The sequence below is a fragment of the Spea bombifrons genome, chromosome 4, assembly GCF_027358695.1.
Source record: "Spea bombifrons isolate aSpeBom1 chromosome 4, aSpeBom1.2.pri, whole genome shotgun sequence".
Taxonomy (NCBI): Eukaryota; Metazoa; Chordata; class Amphibia; order Anura; family Pelobatidae; genus Spea; species Spea bombifrons.
In genome coordinates this window covers 651,680-673,303 of record NC_071090.1, presented here as the reverse complement: position 1 = coordinate 673,303, position 21,624 = coordinate 651,680, and the positions used below count along the sequence as shown (strand labels likewise).

Here is a 21,624-nt window from a genome sequence, read left to right as displayed (position 1 = left end):
GACGTGGCGTCGTGGAATTGGTGGGAAATGAATGTAAATGCTGAGCGCGGCATGACACAGCTAATTAGCGCATCGTACGAGCCGCGTCCGGAGCCCTGTCATTCCCGGGGTAATTATCCCACTCGGGGGGAGATAAGGGGAGCGGACGGGGTTATTAGGTTCCCGGCGGCCGCGGCGCTCGCTCATGCCGGGGTTATATAACCGCTGCTTCGCTTCCAAAGTGTTCAGTCATTAATCAGGAAAGTTATAAAAAAATCATAAAGCTGGAGATAAGCTTTGTTTGTAATCAATAGCAGGAAAGGTCCGACTATCGGATGCCAACGCATCTCGCTATATAAAGAGAGGCTCTGTCAGCACCGAGACATCTCAGCGGGACGGAGGATCCAGCCTCAACATGTCAGCCTCATCCGGCCTCATCCACGTCTTCAACGGCATCCCCTTCACGGCCCGCTCGGCCCCGGAGCTCCTGAGATCCCTCAACACCTTCCAGGCCAGAGACGACGACCTCCTTCTGGTTTCCTACCCCAAATCCGGTGAATATTTGTGGAGAATTCTATGAATTTATTTAGATTTTTTTGGGTTAATCACCTATTCCTGGCAAATAATCCCGTAACGTCTCAGTGCCCGGGGCGTGAGGGTCTTTGATTAAGGAGGCGAGGGTCCCCAGGGCCGCCCCGAGGGTCCTGTTTGCACAGGCATGGAGTATCAGACAGCGTTACATTGTTACGTGGCGGCTCGCGATTGATATATTTTGTGATTAACGGTGATTTTTTCCCCAGGCACCCATTGGCTGGCGGAAATCATGAAGCATCTGTATCCGTCTAAAGTGTCCCTGACGGCCCCCATCGAGTTCGGGGATCTGTCAAAACTGGAAGAACTGAGTAACATCAACTCCAAGCGCATCATCCCCACTCACCTGAGCTACGACATGCTGCCCACCGACTTCAAGGTCAAGAAATGCAAGGTAAGGGCGCGGGGGGGGGCGCATAGACCTACAGGACATCGCAAGAACCCTAACATCACTAGAACACCAGAACCTGCCGGCAGATCGGCCCCATCCGGCCCCCGCTTCTCCTGCTGTAAAGAATCAGTCTTCTTTCTATCTGTAATAGTTTTTTTCCCTGCTTATTATTCTTTTAGAAACAAAGAAACTGCTATTTAGAAATAATCAGAGTTTAGAAAATGGTTAGTAATGGGGGTTTTCTATCGTTGCACGTGGGAGCCGCTCTTCATTTTAAAAAAAAATATTTATTTTATTTTTTAGGCTATTTATATCATTAGGAACCCAAAGGACACGGCGGTCTCCTTGTTCCACTATTACAGAGAAAACCCCCACCTGCCCACCATCGACGCGTGGCCGGCGTACCTGGAGATGTTTCTGCGCGGAGAAGGTGAGAACGGATTTTATTTGTTATATATTTATGATCGGAGCGGAGACTGCGGGATATATCTAAAACGTGATCACGGAGCAGTCGCCATAGCAACAACACAATGTTCCAACCTAACACCGCTTCCATCTGTTCTAAATTTGCTCTTCAGTGATACGGATCTCCTGATATTTCCAACGTAGCACGTTTAATATACTTTTAATTCATCTTAACGCCCCGCTCCCAAAACGTACCAAATATATACTTTTTATCCAGAATATTCTTCCGGTATTCAGACAAACATCTCCCAGAAGATACAAAGTATCCTTCGTATCGTTCTTAAATATTTACCCACCTGGAAAAAGATAACAATCTTTGGGAATAAATCCGAGATCTTTCCCGACTTGTCATAATACGAGGAAGCCGCGGTGCGTCGCCGCCGGATATGTTTCCTAGGAAACGGGTGTTTGGCATAAATCCCTTAATCTCGGGGTATTGGGGTGATAAAGGGGTGAACGTATCCGCACAAAGGTCTCTCGCCGGTCCCAATTCCTAAACATGGGATTTTGGACTTTCACCACCAAACACGCGATCTCAGTCCATCCTTGGGTTATATCACTAACAGCCGATTGCTTTATCTGGGGAGGAATAAAGGAGATAAGGTTACAGTGTGAAATCGACAAGGAGTCCGCTATAAACTTTCCCTGGAAACGAGAGTCATTGATTAGGTTACCGCCGGTGATGGAGGAAACACGCCGTTCGAGATAAAGAAGCTTTGTTTAGATTGCGCAACAATTCATTGAATCCGTCGGCTCGTTCTGCCGGCGACAGCAAACACTCGAAAGTCACGGCGGGAATCCGACGTCTTCCTCACCGCCGTCTGTCTGTCTCTGTTCGCAGTCGTCTGCGGGTCCTGGTTCGATCACATCTTGGGTTGGGAGGAACACAGGAACGAAACGCCAACGCTGTTCCTGTATTACGAGGCCATGAAAAAGGTACGCTTTACGATTATCGGGCATTAACCGGCGAGTCGCGTTCAGTAAAATGCAGTTAAACCAACTTTTAAAGAGAAAAAAAGAGAGGCAAAGAAAGAAAAAAAAAAAGGGGGAGAAAAAAAAAGAGATAAAGAAAGAGAATGAGAGGATAAAAGCCGTCGGTACCGGCGGAGACGTATTTAGGGGGCTGCCCTAAGTCAGGATCTCAGCTGCCACTCAACGGGCAGCCGGTGCCTTAAAGGCGCCCGGCGCCACGGAACGGAGTCTGCGGAGGGCTGAGCACGTGGTGTAAAGGGGCTAACCCTACCGAGCAGCCGCACACCGGGGGGCCTGATCACACCGGGGGGCGACCCCCCACCCCGTTTTGCCTTAGTTGCCTGCCCCCCCACCACCTTCAGCAAGAGCTAAAGCGAGGGTTTTAATAACATTTTATAAAATACAGACATTTAATTTTACCAAATCTGTGGATTAATGCTTAACTTCGTGACCAATTTCCCCTTCAGGATCTCCCTAAAGCTATCAGGAAAATCAGTTCCTTCCTCGGCATCAACATCAACGACAACGAAATCGGCGAGATCTGCAAGAAGACGTCTTTCAGCGAGATGAGGAGCAACGTGGAGCGAGAGCGCAGCGACCCAAACCACACGGTGTGCAGCCTGACCTCCAACAAGAGGCTGATCTTCCGGAAAGGTACGAGGGTCTTACCCCTCCCCGGGGGTTACGCAATCACCGATAAGCCGCCAGGGCCTGCTTCTACTACTACTTTAGAACATGCTTTGCTCACATTCCTCCCGTCTCTTCTGCCAGGGACCGTTGGCGATTGGAAGAATTATTTCTCCAACAGGCAGAATCGCCTCTTTGACGAGATGTACCAAACAAAGATGGATTCCAGCACGCTGGCGAAGTGCATCCATTACGAGAACTGAACGCAGAAGCGCCATCTGTTAATATGTTACACGGCAACCGAAACCCGGCGGGACGTCCTCCCGCAGAAGAACCCGGCGGGGATACATCGTATTGTGCAGTAATCTGTGACTATAAGGGGTTATTGAGATATATATATAGGGGGGGCGAGCGCAGATTTACTATAACGTCCCTTCGTTACAATGTAGTCTTTTTACATAGTAGATAAGGGTCCCGTGCAGAAGCCCCCCGGGGGCCGCACGTTACAGCATGAAGGCAAAGCTGAGATTTGTAACAATTGTTCCCCAAGTCTGATTTATTAAGAAAGGGGTTTAAAAGGAAATAAGGATTAGATGTTTTTTTCTTTTGTAATGTAAATACGACGGCCCGCAGGGTCACTGTTTGGGTGAAAATCGCTCCCCCCCCCCTTTCTTCTGTAGTAAGGCAGCGGAAGTGGAAGGAACCCTCTGTAAATAGCGAACACGCGGAGCGGTGTTATAATTGAGGTTTTTTATTCTGTTATCTTGCCCATTAAATAAATGCAGTCATTTAAATGGTGTTTTGTGAGCTTTTCATCGGTTTGAGCGCCGTCGGACCCCGTCGCTGACACTCGCAGGGAGGGCTGGCCGTTCACAACATTCATGGTTTTTGCCCCAAATCTAATTTTTTGACGTTACCTGTTGGAGTTATCTGAGAGTTTATCCCGCAGGAAGCCTTTTTTGGGGAATTCAATTTTCCGCAAAGGGCTCAGCGAAGCAGAGAAACATCTAGAAACATTGTCCATGCGCCAGTTGGATTTCAGCAGATTCTTTTTTTTTTTTTTATAAAATGTAAATCAGGTCATCTGATGGAATTATATGACAAAAAGGTTAATAAAAAAAACTACAGATGTGACCCAAACCGATCAGACTTCGCCCCAAAATTAAGAATTCTTTAAACTATTTTTCCATGAACAGCAATCACTGCGTTACAGAAATTATATATTTTTTTAAAATAAAAGTTCTGACCTGCTTTTGTTTCCAGCAGAACCAGTCCACTGACTTAGTTATAAACCTCACACGAGAGAATAAACGGGTCAGAGCCGTGACTCGCTGGGTCTGCAGAGAATTTATTGCTTAAAATCATTTAACATGAATATAAAATTACATAAAACCAGCATTATAAACGTAAAAAAATTACAGCTTCCAGCAAACTCTTTGAAAAATCTGCAAAGAGAGATAAGAAGTTCCTATAGCGGCTTCCGGTTAGATAAACGAGCCAGATAGCGGTGAGCGCTTCTTACCAATCCCAGGCACCTCCTCGCCCTGCGATCCGTCTCTCATTAATAGAGACGCGGGAGCCCCCGAGTGAGGCCGCGGGAGCCCCTGAAATGTCGCCGGTGAAAATGGCAAAGAAAGCCGGCAGATAAAAAAAAACCAAAAAAAAAAAAACCCAAAGATCCATAAAACACAATGTATTCATTTTAGAGTTTAAAATAAGTTACATTGCAGTAAATCAGAGTCCTTACAATCGTGATCCTAGACACCCCACCATGTATTTAGGAAAGCGTAAACCTCGCATGAGGACGCTCTGGATGGTCTTTAAAGTCACGCTAAAGGTGACATCACGGGTCGCATGTCATTCTACAACAGAAACGCATGGAGCGTCTTCAGTAACATGGAGGTTACAGGACTAAAGTCATCGCCGTGATCAGTCTCAAGGCTCGGAAATCTGCAAAATCTGGAGCAAAGTTTACAGAAAGATTCCTGTGGTTTCCCCAGAACCGCTCCAAAAACCAGCTCCGTGCCCCAGAACCGCTCCGTCATCACTTGGATTTATTAAATGCGCCAAAATTCACAATCATCCTGCAAAACTCGCGCAAAGACACGCAGCTAGTTTATCGCAGAGAGGCCGCAACACTCCGCCCGACGTTATCAGGACAGACATTGGCCTCGGGCGAAATACTGGGGCAACGGAGTAAAGGGTAACAGGGCTAGGGTCAGGCTGTATAAAGCTCCAGGACACGAGGCAGATGCCACGGGCAGAGAGGATTCAGACAATGTCGGCACAACCCTAGCCGGCTCTGGCACTTAGTCTGCCCCGCGGGACTATTCTGTAAGGAGTTCATTTTACGTTAATTTAACCCAATGAAGCAGCATCCGAAATGAATGAAAAACAGATACAGCCCAGGGAATGAAGGGTTAACAGATTGACCGGGTATTGATCCTATTACCACACATTCATTTCCTATCGCAGTAGAGATTGCCGTTCCTCGGCCCGGGATACATCTGTCCTACAGCCCGGTGATTTTCCCCGAACGCTTTAACCGACCCGTTCAGTTAAATCTTTCCTGCGATGGCTGATATTATTTGCCTCCGGGTAACACAGGGGGGGGGGTCCTCGGTCAGAACGCACAAAACAAAATCATTAGCTGCGGTCGGCCGTGCAATTTCCATCAAATGAGGACAGATTTACAGCAACATAAAGACGTTTAAAACACGAGTACAACGCATTACATCCCCTCTCCCCGCCGTAAAATAACCATAAAGCGGGTCACAGATTTGATGAAACGATACAGAAAGTGGAATAAAGTAAGTCGCCGGTAGCCGGGCGCACGGCTTTCCCCCGCGTGCAGTTATACCGCAGAGGACATATAACACGGGATATATATATTCCCAGACCTCTATGAACAGTTTAAAAACGTCAATAGAATTAAGTTATAGCAGCTTTGTGCTCGGATAGCAACATTTCCTACACGTAACCAAACAGGCAGGGGCCGGCGGTGAAGCTGCTGATGTGAGGACCTCCGGTTAGCTCCTCGCTTCACCCAGGAGGGAGATGATGTGCTCGGCAAACTCCAGAACGGCTCCGTAGCCACCTCTGTATTCGCAGACAAAGCTGTCGGTCATCTTGGCTGCCAAGCAGGCGTTGGAAGGAACGCCACACATGCCGGCCAGTTTCAAGCACTCCACGTCTGAATATTGGCAGCCTGCGGGGGAGAAGCACAGCGAGGACGATGAGGGTTTATTGGGGACTCTGTTACCTGCCACCGGCAAACACGGCGACAATCAGGTGAAACACGGCAAGCACTCGAAAAAAAATAACCCATTAACTAAAATCATTATTAAAACTAAGAAGAATGATTAACGTCACCAATTCCCTGCTTTTCCCATTTTTTTCCTGGTATTTGGTGTAACATGTTGGGACAGACCCTCCATAACCAGTTACTGCCCCTACCCTCACAGGGAAGTGGTTATACACGGGAAGTCGGGGCGGCTGCTGCCCTGGCCGTGGCGGGTTACGTATATCTATCTATTACTTATTTTAATCAGTTTATTTTTTTATCCCAATTCCACTGTTTTTGTGGCGTATAGCTCCGTAAGAGTATTTCGGGGAGACGGTCAGTCAGACGAGGTGCTGATGCCGCCATTCTGCGCAAAGATAGGTGGAAGCCGCGATCACGCGGAACCCATCACTGACCCATGAAGGCGACCTGGTCCCAGGACGATAACTCTAACTCCAGCATCCACCGCTCCACGGCCTCCTGCTTGTTGGAAACGTTGGCCTCGACCCGATACGGCAGATGCAGCGCGGAGAGCAGCGTGGCGCTAATATCCCGCTCGGAGATCAGCCGCACCTGAGACAATAATAAAGAACGTCAATAATCCTGCATCTGATCCTCACCTTTCAGCTCCACGTGAGATCTCTGACTAAGCAGCACAGATAAACTCCGTGCAGAAGCAAAACCTTGACCTGGTTCAGAGTGCGAGCGACTCCACATACTTCCGTTAAAGCCACGGTAACACCAAATGCAAACACACCGACGGGGGCCGTATGCAGAAACGGCACAGGCACGCCAGAAATTACCTTTAATGTACGATAACGTAGTGGTCTTTGAATTTTTGCGTCTGGGGAAAAGGTTTGGGAGGGGGGGTTGGGTTAGCAGGACCAGCCGCGCACAGAAAGTGCTCTAATTGAGTGTGCGGGGTGAGAACGGCACCACGGACAGCGCGATGCCTCACAGCTTCTCCTTAAAGGTAAGCAACGTATTTATTTTGAAAGGTTGAGGGATTCATATTAAAATATCTGCATTCTCTGTCGGTGAGGCTGCCGGGGGCCGCAGAACGCGCCGGCAGGAGGGACGATCAGCTTACGACGCGACGTTGAATATAAACCCTGGGGCCGGAAAGGGATTTTTACCTCCACTTTCTTCTCCTGTAACAGTTTCATTCCGTCCAGGTCTTGGAGGTGACAGGAGATCGACTCGTGACCTTGATTCACGTAGATGCGTCCGTCGGTCAAACAGCCGTCGATGTTACAAACAAACAGCTTCACTGCTCTGGGGTTACCTTTCCCAAAATACCCGAATCTAAATGATAAAAAAAAATAACCCCTGTCAGAGGAGCTCTTTATCAATCGCTGTCAGCGTTTTATTGTGTTGCCGATTACCGTTTTACTCTTTGTTCAGCAATCGGCCAGTCAAGATCGACATCTATATCCACGCTGTGCTCCGGCTTCATCTCGTAATACGCCATCCGCCCCCCCTGCGATAAAAAGGCTGAAAGTAGATCCACGCTTCCCTCCGAGACGTTCGAATCCCCGGTATTATTCAGGTGAGAATATTAACCCCGAACAAACCGACCCCCCGGCTGAAAGCCCTCACCTGCAGGTATCCCCGTGTGATCAGATCTTTTGTCGCAAAGTAAAAGGAACCGTTCTCGTAGAGTTCCCCGCTCCAGTCCTGCCGGCGCGGTCTACACGCAGGGTTAAAGTTCTCAGCTGCCGTCACGCCACCTGAACGACGAGCAAATACGTTAATTACCCCGTCTGAGGAACGCTACGTTATTCACTATGTATAGGGGTAGCGATAAATCAATGGCCACGGCCTATAAATCTCAGCCAGAGGGTACAGGCGCGGTGACACTCTGTGGTCCGTATATAAGATTCTTAGAACGAACGATATCGTAAAAGAAATGATTCAAAACCTAACATATTCCCCAGAAGCGCGGAAACGATGAAACATTCCCAGCGGTGCGTAAATAAGCCGATGAAAAGGTCACCTGTCTTGCTGACGTCTCTCCATCTGAACAGGTGATGCCTCACAACGGAAAACACCGAGTCAAAGCCGTCCTTACGGATCATGTCAACCACTTTGGTGAGGTCGTCGGGATGAAGACACGGAGAGGTGGCTTGGATATTCCCAACGATGTCAACCTCTGCAAGAAGAGCAAGCAGCGCATGAACGCGGTGACAACGCAAGGCGCCGGAGACAGAAGGGAAGCCGTCACCCTGCGGGGGTCTCTGCAGGGCTGTTCCCCATAATAATATTGGAATCAGAGATAAAATAACTTTACTGTGTGGAGTAACAGATTACGGTCGCTGGCTGGTAAACATACTGGGGAAGGGGCCGATCCCACAGCTACCAACCTCACCAAGCCGGCCGCCGTAACCCGGATCCAACAGAGGCGGGGATCTGTTGACAGAAGCAGAGTCAATACACGGCACCCAGAGAGACCGCTTATTTTCCTTCCCCGCGTGTGCAGCGCATTGTCTCAGCTTTTCAGAACACGCTGCGTTGGACAGACGGCTGGATCGATAGGTTTGTGCCCCGGTAAACAAACACATATACATATATCACAAACACATATACATATATATACACACACACGTATATCCGAGCCCCACCTGGGTGATATTTCAGGAACTCTTGTATGGTCTCCAGGGAGGAAGTCGTATCCTTGGACACGTCGGCACATCTCCGGTGAACCTGCGCGCCAAAATCCTTGGCCACCTTTTCAATTTCATCGCTGTCTGTAGAGACCCAGACGCTGAAAACACGAGGAGAGCGGGTCGGCGCGTGTGTAGGGTTACACATCACACACATATATATATATATATATATATATACACACATACATACAGCACGCAGTGTACACATTACACTAATGGCTTTAACTCGGCCCCTGACGTGTTAAGCGTGTTCCGGGTTGTAAAGGTCACACTATTGTCTTTTAATCTCTGTTGAAATATTTTCTCCTGGGAACTCGGGACTCCGTCACTCCCCGAACCCGCAGCCGGTGCTTACGGCAGAGAACGGGGGTCGCCTGGCAGCCGGTAACTCGATGGGGTCGGCCGGTAAAATGATACACGCTGGGGGAACCGGCTTCAGGCTGACAAACACGTGAGGGCTGGGAGAACGACGGGGCTCTGTTGCTAAGCAGCACCAGCGTCTCATTAAAACATAAAATACATCTTAAGGTGATGGGAGCACCGAGAAGTCCGAGACAAAGCAGCCTCTGGTGGACCCAGCACCGGCAGTCCCTTCCCGCCGATGGCCGATACGGTGTCAGCAGCAGTGACTAGCAGTCCCTTCTTATCAGGGGCCCTTGGATTTGATCATCCTTCTCAAGTGGCCCCTGGATCATCTGCTCCCTGTCACTGGCTCCACAAAGTTCACCCCTCGGTTTGTCACCCCCCTCAGGCCACACTCCCTCATCCTATGGCCCCCAGATCCCCCCTAGCCCTGTGGCCCCCAGTCTACTCCCTCACCCAGACTGTGGCCCCCAGTCCACCACCTGTCCCATCCTATGGTCCCATCCTGTGGTCCCAGCCCACCCTCTCCTATACTGTGGCCCCAGCCCACCCTCTCCTATACTGTGGCCCCAGCCCACCCTCTCCTATACTGTGGCCCCAGTCCACCCTCTCCTATACTGTGGCCCCAGCCCACCCTCTCCTATACTGTGGCCCCAGCCCACCCTCTCCTATACTGTGGCCCCAGTCCACCCTCTCCTATACTGTGGTCCCAGTCCACCCTCTCCTATCCTGTGGTCCCCAGTCCACCCTCTACTATCCTGTGGTCCCCAGTCCACCCTCTCCTATCCTGTGGTCCCCAGTCCACCCTCTCCTATCCTGTGGTCCCCAGTCCACCCTCTCCTATCCTGTGGTCCCCAGTCCACCCTCTCCTATCCTGTGGTCCCCAGTCCACCCTCTCCCATCCTGTGGCCCCCAGTCCACCCTCTCCCATCCTGTGGCCCCCAGTCCACCCTCTCCCATCCTGTGGTCCCTCTGGTACCTGTCGAAGCTCCTGGAGTCCAGAGCAGCCCTCAGCACCCAGCCAATGAGCGGCTTTCCCGCCAGCTTCTTGATGTTTTTGTGGGGGATTCCTTTGCTGCCCCCGCGGGCCAGTACCAGGGCCGCCAGATGCCCACTCCGCTTAACTGCCCCGCTGTCACCCTCCGCCGCCATCTTACTACCCGGACACGGCGCACTTCCGCCTACGTCACCGCCCGCAAGGGTCGCCGGGAAACGCAGCTCTGAGGAGGGGCCGAATGAAAGGGAGACCCAGAGCAGAAGCGACAGGGTTAATTATATTAATTCATAGTAATGATAATAATAAAAATAATACAGAAATAGAAGCATCATATAGAGAAATAAAACATGAATCTGATATAATATGCAATAATAACCGGAATGTATAATATGTATTAATAATATAATATATAATAATAACCATTCTATGACCTACTAATAATAACATTAATATGTAATAAAAGATTAATAAAGGAGGAATAATGTTACATTAATCTAATTTTCTAATTTATAGTGTAACAGCGCTACGGTATCTACTGGCGCTATATAAATAAAACGTAATATTAATAAAAGATAAAGGAAATGAATTTATGGCTTTAGATAAATCTACCTATATAACTCCTATCACGCCGAGGCGCCGGGGTTAGCACCGTATAACCGTGTGTGGAAGCTGCTGCAGAGCATTACAACGACAAATGTGATTTTGGGTAAAAATTGTTAAAATCGGGCTACAGGAACAGCAAACCCTGATTACCAATTTTACAGCGCTGCGGAATATGATGGCGCTATAAAAAACTATAATAATAATATGTATTCGATGCTGTGCGGCGGGAGAAACATTTCTCTACCAAACCCGACGCGTTTCGCTGCCGCAGCTCGCCTGAAATCTAATACTCTGAGGGGGGTAAAAAACCAGGGTTCTGGTGAAATGTGATTTAAAGCTGATATTATCTATAATATAATCAATAATATAATCGATTCGGTTCCGGTATTATGTCCATAAACCCCCTGTTTATAGAGAGCAGCAAAGTCTTTTGTTTCTGTGATACTTTTGGGGGTCTCCCTGCTCCTAAGGGTTTTGGGGGCCATTTTTCCCGCTTGGAGCAGGGGCCAATCTGAGAGGAAAGAGGGACCAAATTTAATTGTACAGGGGTGGGGGTCGGCTGTACCCAAACATATAGAACACCTCGGTGTATTGAGACCCCTTAGGGGTGTTTGGGGGCAGTATGAGCTGCTCTGGAGCCGGGGGGTATCCCAGGGATGGGGCACCTTCGGTCTCAGGCTCTGGTGGGAAGGTAACCATTTATTTAAGTTGTAAAGTATTAGTAGCCTCCGTGGCCCGCGGCCCCCGGTTTGGTGAACGATGGGTTCAGGTTGCGTGGCTGACATATTGTGCACCAGCCACCAGGGGGCAGCACTGCCCCGCACGCTGCTTCTCGCCGCAGATCACCGCCGGTCCTCCGAGACGTCCGGCTTAGTCGTTCAGACCCTTGGATTTCCTCATTGTCTTTAACCGTTTTTACGTTTTTTTTTTCTGGACAGGGACGCGTTCTCATCACCCCAAACCCTGCGCGGGAGCCCGTCAGCCGCACGCGGGATGGCGAGCCTGCTGGATCGTGTCCGACGCCGATTGCTCTGGGTTGGTCTGTCTGTGAGGACTGAACGCCGGAATTCTCTTACCCATCAGTTCCATGCCTTCACTTTGTTTCTGTGTGAATAATTTGTGAAGGTTTAATGGCTTTAGGCGTGCGCTCTATGTATACACGGATGCATACACGCCTGGCGCAAACCGTATGACATGGTTTATACCGCGCCCCGGCACACAAAGAGTTACGACACCTGCGCGGATGGCTGGTACCCCAAAAAGCAGAGGTCACCGGGGAAGCTCAGGTGTTCAGACAGGTGAAGCTTTCAGTGGGATTTACATTTAACCCCATGGGGTGCTGGCTGCAGGGATTCCCAACACGTAGTGAGGACTAGGTTAGGGAATGCCCCGGGGTCACGCTCCGGGGGTCACACTCCGGGGGTCACGCTCCGGGGGTTATTGAGTAAATCCCTCTACTTAGTGATTTATGTGGAATGTACACAGTGGGAGCGTGTGACAGAGCGGCTCACGGCTCTTTCCGGTGCCTGGAGACACGAATGATTGAGTCCATGAGAAAGCACATGAGTCCCTGACCCTGCTGCACATTCACAGCCTCTAACACTAAACACGCGTGTGACACCGGAGGGGGGGGCAGGACAGGACTCCGTGACCTCTGCGTGTTACAGCAGAACTGGGCAAACCGCACGCTTTCCGGAAAGGAACGCGATGTGGGGGGGGGGGGGTCGTGTGCTGACCCTCCTGGCGTGGATCACGTAGCTCTCAATGTTCCAAGCATGTTAATTATTATTATTTATTGTTATTATTGTATGAATATTACGTCTAATATATAATATATAAATTAAATATCACTTCTAATACCTCCCTTTCTTTGCTTCCTGCAGATGCTGTTCTGGTGAAATTCTGGACGGTTACACCGATTCTCACCGGGAGGGAAAACACCCCCCCCAAAGCGTTTTGGGCACCACGGGTGAGCTGTGTCCGGAGAACGTGTTGGCTTCATGTTTCATGCCTCCGGACTATTAAATGCCATCCCAAGCCATCACATCAATCCAACAACTTCCAAATTCCTAAACTCAGTTCCTTTAGATGGCTGAGCATTTTGGGATTTGTAATCCACAACGTATTCCATGACATTTCTTCCGATATGGCTGGCTAAGCACAATGGGAGTTGTATTTAAATCGGATGAAGTATTAAAGGTTTATTGGCTTATTTTCGTAGTGCAGTCACGTGTGGCCTTTGTCACTCTAGCTGCTGATGACTACAATTCCCATCATGCTCAGGCATCCATGTTCTCCAGGGATCATGTGGTTTGTAAATGGATATTTCTATCTCTGTTTTTTTATCTCAGTGACCCCCTCACCGCACACACAGCCAGACCGGCTCCGAGCTCCAGTGAATTCCCCGCCGGGTTTTCCTTGATTCATGGAAGGAGACGGATCCGTCTCCTTCAGTCCCACCTATTAAAGCCCCTCTGGGTAAGTGCCACCTCTTGGGGTATCTGTGGGCGACTCTGAATAGATGGCAATGATTTGTACGTCATGGGAACGGGGAGGTTGCAGGGTATTGGGGGCTGAGGCTATGTTGGTCAGGCCATTGGAGGCACTGAGGGTTCTTGTGGGTTGGAGCTGTAATGGGGGTATTAGGGGTGAGGGCTGTATGGATAGGGGTATTGGGGGGTATTGGATGGAGGGGAATGACCCTGTGTGGCTGCCGTTTTGTGTAAATGCCTCCTGCCGTATTGTCTTGCGGATGCTCTGAGCTGCTTTGTGTTTTTGTGTCACGGCTCCCCAGCGTCTGCACCGGGCTGCGGTTCAGGAGTCAGGATCTCCCTGCAGCCCCTTCCTACCCCCACAGCCCCCCCTTCTTACCCCCTCATACCCCCTGCAGCCCCCTCCTACCCCCTTTACCCAGTGGATACATTGAGATTTCTGTAAGTTACTCGTCATCTTCTTGCATTCCCAGCTGTCAGCAGCATTCCTGCAAAGACTCTCCACACAGCACGGCACAGAATACAGAACATGGTACAGAAGACGGTACAGCACACACATTCCACGGTACAGAACAATGGTACAGAACACGGTACAGAACACGGCACAGAACACGGTACAGAACACGGCACAGAACACGGTACAGAACACAGTACAGAACATGGTACAGCACACACATTCCACGGTACAGAACATGGTAGAGAACACAGAACACGGGAGAGAACACGGTACAGAACACAGTACAGCACACACGTTACATGGTACAGAACACAGTACAGCACACACATTACACGGTACAGAACACGGTACAGCACATATATCATGCATGTTACCATCTGCTTCGTATTGATACACACAACTCATACGGTGCTTCACATGTTACACATATTTATATATGTTAGATGTTATACACTGTAACACAAGCATAAATACATATCACATGCGACACATTGTATCATAAACTACACGTAACAAAAGGTTTAAAACAGCAGAAAGGCCCCCGGATTCAGTCCGCGGAGCGCACGGGGTTAACAAGCACATATTTTAATAGCAGATTCCCTGGGAAGATTCTCTTAACCCCCCAGCTTCCCGTTCTAATATATTACAGAGACTTTAAACCAGCAGCCAATCAGAGAGGGCGGGGGTGGGGAATATATTGTATATTTTATCAAACCTCCCTAGATCATGATATAGATTCTTTACAAATACCCTAAAACGCTACGTTAAAAATCAATCTTTACGCCTGAGACGCTTCTGCGGGTTCTAAGGTATCTCACTGCCAGCATTCATTGCCGGTTATTACCCCGGCGGGGGGCAACTTTAAGATCCAATCATTTTCACGTTGCGGACCCTCACAGTAACCTTCCTAAAAACGCACAAAATATCCCCCCCGATTAAAAATCACGAAAAATCTCTCTATTTCTAGAAATATTTCCCTTCTGTATAAACATGTAACGGATAAAACACACATTTATGGTCAGTAAGGGGTTAATGCTGGGAATAGACGGCTACGAATTCATGGAAATAGTTGGTTATTGTGGGTTTTGCCGGCCACGTTATATTTGGGGGGTTTATAGTGTTTACTGATACCCCAGTGCCTGTCCCTGGGTGATGCGGAATGGTGATTTCTACCCCACAGAGAAAGCCCCGAATCTGCCCCGGACCAGCCTCGTCTCGAACACCAAATAAGCGACTCCTGACTGCGAGCGGCTCGGAAACTCGATAGGAGGCAGCATCTGATCTAACAACTAAAAATAATCCCAGCCCAGCCTGCTGCACGTCCCCTGCCTGTGAGCAAGCGAGCGAGCGGGGAAAGCAATAAGGCACTGGCTTCAGCGGGACTGCCTGGGCTACAACAAGGTAAGACTGGGCTACTGAACGCGGGTCCCCGGGAACCCGGACTTTCCTGATCACGCTTTAATGACCCGGCGCTAGAGGGGAAATACTGCAAGGAACTGAGGAACTAACAGGGAATTACTTTGGGCTTTAAACGCAGACGATCCACGGGCTCTCCCGGGAAGGGTCTCTAATCGGAGGCTTAGGGGTTAAACTGCAATCTGCCCTTAAAGTTTAATCCCCCCCCACTCTGTTTTACTGTCTAAATTCCCAGTTACCCCCCCCAGGCATTTTTTTGCTCCCTAAACGTTAAAGTCCTTGTAAGCATGTTGGATACTTCTCAGAGGCGCAGACCCCGGCTGCCCCCGAGCCGTTAGGAATTGCCCCCCGTTCGGGGTACTCTGTGTTATGGATTCAGAATCGGCTGTTAATGTCACGAGGAATTCGGATTGTTTCTGAAAAATTGCTTTGTTTTATTGTCATCGGTGAGAATCGTCGGCAGGAGCTCATTACATTACATTACTGAGGTTTTACTGCGCTGCGGAATATGATGGCGATATATAATAATTAATAACACACATTGTACAGCGCTGCGGAGTATGACGGCGATATATAAATAATAATAATAATAACACACATTGTACAGCGCTGCAGAATATGATGGCGATATATAAATAATAATAACACATTGTACAGCGCTGCGGAGTATGACGGCGATATATAATAATAATAACACATTGTACAGCGCTGCGGAGTATGACGGTAATATATAAATAATAATAACACACATTGTACAGCGCTGCGGAGTATGACGGCGATATATAAATAATAATAATAACACACATTGTACAGCGCTGCGGAGTATGACGGCGATATATAAATAATAATAACACACATTGTACAGCGCTGTGGAGTATGACGGTGATATATAAATAATAATAACACACATTGTACAGCGCTGCGGAGTATGACGGCGATATATAAATAATAATAATAACACACATTGTACAGCGCTGCGGAGTATGACGGCGATATATAAATAATAATAACACATTGTACAGCGCTGCGGAGTATGACGGCGATATATAAATAATAATAATAACACATTGTACAGCGCTGCGGAGTATGACGGCGATATATAAATAATAATAATAACACATTGTACAGCGCTGCGGAGTATGACGGCGATATATAAATAATAATAACACATTGTACAGCGCTGCGGAGTATGACGGTGATATATAAATAATAATAACACACATTGTACAGCGCTGCGGAGTATGACGGCGATATATAAATAATAATAATAACACACATTGTACAGCGCTGCGGAGTATGACGGCGATATATAAATAATAATAACACACATTGTACAGCGCTGCGGAGTATGACGGCGATATATAAATAATAATAATAACACACATTGTACAGCGCTGCGGAGTATGACGGCGATATATAAATAATAATAACACATTGTACAGCGCTGCGGAGTATGAGGGCGATATATAAATAATAATAATAACACATTGTACAGCGCTGCGGAGTATGACGGCGATATATAAATAATAACACATTGTACAGCGCTGCGGAGTATGACGGCGATATATAAATAATAATAACACATTGTACAGCGCTGCGGAGTATGACGGTGATATATAAATAATAATAATAACACATTGTACAGCGCTGCGGAGTATGACGGCGATATATAAATAATAATAACACACATTGTACAGCGCTGCGGAGTATGACGGCGATATATAAATAATAATAGTAACACATTGTACAGCGCTGCGGAGTATGAGGGCGATATATAAATAATAATAACACATTGTACAGCGCTGCGGAGTATGACGGCGATATATAAATAATAATAACACACATTGTACAGCGCTGCGGAGTATGACAGCGATATATAAATAATAATAACACACACTGTACAGCGCTGCGGAGTATGACGGCGTTATATAAATAATAATAACACACATTGTACAGCGCTGCGGAGTATGACGGCGATATATAAATAATAATAACACATTGTACAGCGCTGCGGAGTATGACGACGATATATAAATAATAATAATAACACATTGTACAGCGCTGCGGAGTATGACGGCGATATATAAATAATAATAACACACATTGTACAGCGCTGCGGAGTATGACGGCGATATATAAATAATAATAATAACACATTGTACAGCGCTGCGGAGTATGACGGCGATATATAAATAATAATAACACACATTGTACAGCGCTGCGGAGTATGACGGCGATATATAAATAATAATAATAATAATGGTAGTTTTACTGCGAGGAGTTGAACTTAATCTGAAATGTTAAAGGAAAATGTCTTGGGCATTGTGTGTCCGTTATACTGCGCTACTGAATATGTTGCTGCTATACTAGTTTAGGGGCTTTGTATTCAGTGACAATTCATATCCGCTGGAGAGATTCACTAATTATTCGGAGAGCGCTCCGTCGGGTATACAGTTCACACGGGTGAGGATAGTGGGAGTTGGCGTCTGCAGTCTGTTTAATGACTTTACCACCATGTTAGCAGAACTTTATGGGGATCTGCCCCACTGTACCCTTATAGCAGAGTCAGAAGGAAGGGGCAACTAGAATCTGGGGTGGGAGGGCTAATATCTGAAGTGGGCTAGTAATTGATGTGGGATGACTAGTACCTGGGGAGGGGTGGACTAATATCTGGGGTGAACTAATACCTAGGGAGGGGTGAACTAATACCTGGGGTGAACTAATACATGAGGAGGGGGTGGGCCAATAACTGCGGAGGGGTGGCATAATACCCGGGGTGGGTTAGTACCTGGTTTTGGGGCACTGCTGTGTTTACCTGTAATTCTTGATGCTGCCCCACGGGCGGCCCCGACCATCCTTCTCCATGCTGATTTCTAGGACCGTGTTCTAGATACCTTATGTAATTGCTCTAGACTGGATGGCTTGCGCTTCTGGGGGTCTAGATAACATAAAGAGCAGATGATGAATGGGGGTCTCTCTTTCTGGTTGCAGAGAGATGAGCCTCTCGTTCTGCGGGAGCAACACCAACTTCTCCTACAACATCGACAATGGAGTCCTGAACAACATCTGCTTCCTGGACGCCCTCAATCTGGTTCCGCACGTCTTCCTCCTCTTCATCACCTTTCCCATATTATTTATAGGTGAGCATGCGCCGCGTATCTATTGGTTAATGAGAGCGTTGGGACCCCGCATTGACGCTGATCCCCGGCGCGTTGCTGCGTTTAGAGATCAGACCCACCGGCCCTGAAAGCTCTTCTTATGTTTTTTTACTGATTTGCTTTATCCGCTTAGTTTGTATTTTCTCATAAGTTTGATAGCAAAGAAAATAAATGAACTCTTCTCCTACTGGCCATACAGAGAGTTTGCTTGTAGGTTATAGGGAACCAGAGCTTATAATATCCACAGTCCAGCAAATATACAACTCTGAGCATGGTAGACAAGCGGAACAGCCTCCCAGCAGAGGTGGTAGAGGGTAATACAGTGCGGGTATTAAACACGCATGGGATAGACATACGGCTCCTGAATCTATGACGAGACCAACGACTGATTAAGGTTTGAGTCTTTACAGCAGGAGAAACGGACGACTAGATGGGGGGCCGACGGGGGCCGATCTGCAGGTTCCGTGTTTCTATGAGATTCAGGAAGTGATGGTTTAGGCCGCTGTTTGATGTTATTGCAGCCCCCATCGGCGCAGGATGGCAACATAAAAAACGGCGTCTTCAAGAAACATCTGGATAAAATCCTGTAATTAAGAGTTTTTAGACATGCGGGTTTATGACGAGGAAGGCGCTCTGTTTAGACAGTTCCCGGCCGCTCCGTGACTCTTTTAGGGCAGTCGTTCATAATTCAGAGCTGCATCCATAAAACCAGATCTGTAACCCAATGTTCTGAACAGAGACAGAGTAGTGGGGCGACCGCCTTTGATCCGTCTACCAGGGGGGTTATTTGTTGTGTCATTATTTTCCAGGATGGGGCAGCCAGAGCTCTAAAGTCCAGATTCATCACAATACCTGGCTGCACTTCCCCGGACACAACCTGCGATGGATCCTAACCTTCGCCCTTCTGTTTGTTCACGTCTGCGAGATCGCAGAAGGCATCGTTTCCGACACGTAAGTCCGCCGAGCGCATGGATGAAGATACCGGGAACGTCCTCCCCGCATCTCCCTCCCGCATCTCCCTCCCGCATCTCCCTCCCGCATCTCCCCCCCGCATCTCCCCCCCACATCTCCACCCGCATCTCCCCCCGCATTCTCCATCAATATCTGTAGTGCTTGTTTGATTGGTCCGAGGGCCACGCGGAATCCACTGAATTCCCTCAATCTGTGTGTCCGTAATTCATAAGGGAATGGATTTGGGTCCGAGAGAAGATGGAGTGGATACCTCTTATTGTAAAAAATAGAAAGTTAGATTGGCACCTCGGAGGTCTCTTCCTCAAATGATCATCTGTGAATATATCCTTTCTCTGTAGGAAGATGGAATCCCGCCACCTGCACCTCTTCATGCCGGCGATTGTGGGGTTTATCGCTGCTACCACATCAATCATCTACTACCATAACATCGAAACGTCCAACTTCCCCAAACTGCTGCTGGGTACGCGAGCCGACGCGCGCCCGGCGTAATATTAATAACGCTTTATATACAGGACAAGGAATTTTTACCATCCCGATAAAATTCATGGGGCAGACGACTCCTGACCCCAAACCCTCCTCGGAACAATTACCACCGATGTCTTCATACCGCCTTAAATGAGAGTGTTTTAAGAATTGTGGGTGGGGCATCGCCAGGCTAGGGGTGTGTCATGGGCTGGATAGGGGAGGGTCATGGTAGAGGCACACTGGCTCATTTACATTCTAACCACGCCCACTGGAGCCCCAAATGCCCCCCTGGTTATAATATATATATATATATAAGGATGGCAGCATCTGTAACAATGTGACAAATGCCGCGTGATACTCGGCGACCAACCAGACAAATGGAAAAGCACGGTCTGGATTTATTCAGTCAGTAAAAGATTATTTAACCCCCTGAGACCACGAGAGCAGAGGGCAGTCATTTGTCATGTTCTGAGTGTTGCCTCTGGTAACCAGTGGTTTTGGGGTCTTTTGCAGCTCTTTTCGTTTATTGGGTGATGACGTTTGTCTCCAAAACCATCAAGCTTGTGAAGTACTGGGAAAACGGGATCTGGCTGAACCAGCTGCGTTTCTGCATCACGGGGACGATGGTCATACTGTACGGCCTGCTGATGGCGGTGGAGGTCAACGTGATCCGCGTCAGGGTAATACACGCCGTTCTGGTAACGTAAGGGGGGGGGGTGCTGGTTAAACTGGATTTTTATGGGTTTTCCTCTCTTCTTTGTTGCAGAAATACGTGTTTTGCGTGAGTCCCCAAAAGGTGAAACCGGCAGAGGATCTGCAAGACCTGGGCGTGAGATTCCTGCAGCCGTTTGTGAATCTGCTGTCGAAGGCCACCTATTGGTGGATGAACGCGCTCATCATCTCGGCGCACCGGAGACCCATCGACCTGAAAATCATCGGCAAGCTACCGATAGCCATGAGAGCGCTCACCAACTACGTCAGCCTGAAAACCGCGTACGAGGAGCAGAGGGTAAGGACGCCTTTACCGCCACGCCGAAAATAAATGCCCTGTATTACTGTCATAACCCGGGACACGCGGGGTTAACCCCGTTATCGGAGGGGGAGAAGGACCCTCGCGTTTTAATGGCTCGCCTCCTTAAATGCGGCTTTTTGGCAGCCGGTGCGTTTTTCCATCTCGAGGTGCGACACTTCTCTGAAACGCACTTTAAACAAGGGCTTGGGCCGCGGCCAATCAGTTTGCCTGTCAGACGTCGTACATCATGCTGTGACGGGGCGCTTATTGTCCCCCTTTCTACCGGCTGACTCAGGAAAATTTATCGTTTTCGAGAACAGCCTTTTTATTATGTTTTCTCCATTTTTTTCGTAACGAATCAGTTCTGGGCGAGACGCGATTCCTCTCCGCTCTCCAGAGCCACATTTGATACGAGTTTAATTATAGCCATGATGACGAGACGTGCCCCGGGCACAGCATGCGCGACAGGGAACTCGCTTACACTATAAATACCTTCAGAGGTGTAAATCCTTAGCCCTGATACCCCGGACCCTTATCAGGTTTCTGGGGTCCTTCACAACTTCATAAGTAAACATTATTCTGAATTCTGGGACCACAAGTGGACTTCTTACAACCATTTAGAAGTCGGGGAATTCTTATATTATCATATATATTATATATTTATTATCATTTTTTTGGCATTTCAGGATTTTTGTTGTTGTCATGGAGATGATGA

At 48.2% G+C, this 21,624-nt stretch overlaps 3 protein-coding genes across 7 annotated transcripts in view; 2 read left to right on the top strand and 1 right to left on the bottom strand.

The window, feature by feature from the left end:
- Window positions 1-286: 286 nt before the first annotated feature.
- LOC128492031 (sulfotransferase 1C2-like) lies at window positions 287-3,353 on the top strand. The gene is made up of 6 exons (XM_053464444.1): window positions 287-533; window positions 780-964; window positions 1,265-1,391; window positions 2,268-2,362; window positions 2,866-3,052; window positions 3,170-3,353. Exons 1-6 carry the CDS (start codon window positions 395-397, stop codon window positions 3,286-3,288), a joined length of 852 nt encoding a protein of 283 aa, XP_053320419.1. The 5' UTR covers window positions 287-394; the 3' UTR covers window positions 3,289-3,353.
- A 2,342-nt stretch (window positions 3,354-5,695) lies between these two features.
- Window positions 5,696-10,504, bottom strand: CMAS (cytidine monophosphate N-acetylneuraminic acid synthetase). Its single transcript, XM_053462995.1, has 8 exons — window positions 10,317-10,504; window positions 8,930-9,072; window positions 8,305-8,460; window positions 7,908-8,038; window positions 7,694-7,788; window positions 7,445-7,613; window positions 6,725-6,881; window positions 5,696-6,233 (listed from the first exon to the last, which is right to left on the bottom strand). Exons 1-8 carry the CDS (start codon window positions 10,487-10,489, stop codon window positions 6,055-6,057), a joined length of 1,203 nt encoding a protein of 400 aa, XP_053318970.1. The 5' UTR covers window positions 10,490-10,504; the 3' UTR covers window positions 5,696-6,054.
- Window positions 10,505-13,370: 2,866 nt separating this feature from the next.
- ABCC9 (ATP binding cassette subfamily C member 9) overlaps window positions 13,371-21,624 on the top strand; it is a 40,538-nt gene continuing 32,284 nt past the window's right edge. For all 5 annotated transcript variants that reach the window (XR_008353986.1, XM_053462993.1, XM_053462990.1 and 2 more), the window contains exons 1-7: window positions 13,371-13,415; window positions 15,067-15,287; window positions 18,294-18,442; window positions 19,270-19,411; window positions 19,771-19,892; window positions 20,411-20,577; window positions 20,664-20,906. Coding sequence is in view for 4 of the 5 variants with exons in the window: in XM_053462993.1 (XP_053318968.1) it covers window positions 18,298-18,442; window positions 19,270-19,411; window positions 19,771-19,892; window positions 20,411-20,577; window positions 20,664-20,906 (819 nt within the window). In the remaining variant the exon portion in view is untranslated. The remainder of the gene's footprint in view (window positions 13,416-15,066; window positions 15,288-18,293; window positions 18,443-19,269; window positions 19,412-19,770; window positions 19,893-20,410; window positions 20,578-20,663; window positions 20,907-21,624) is intronic.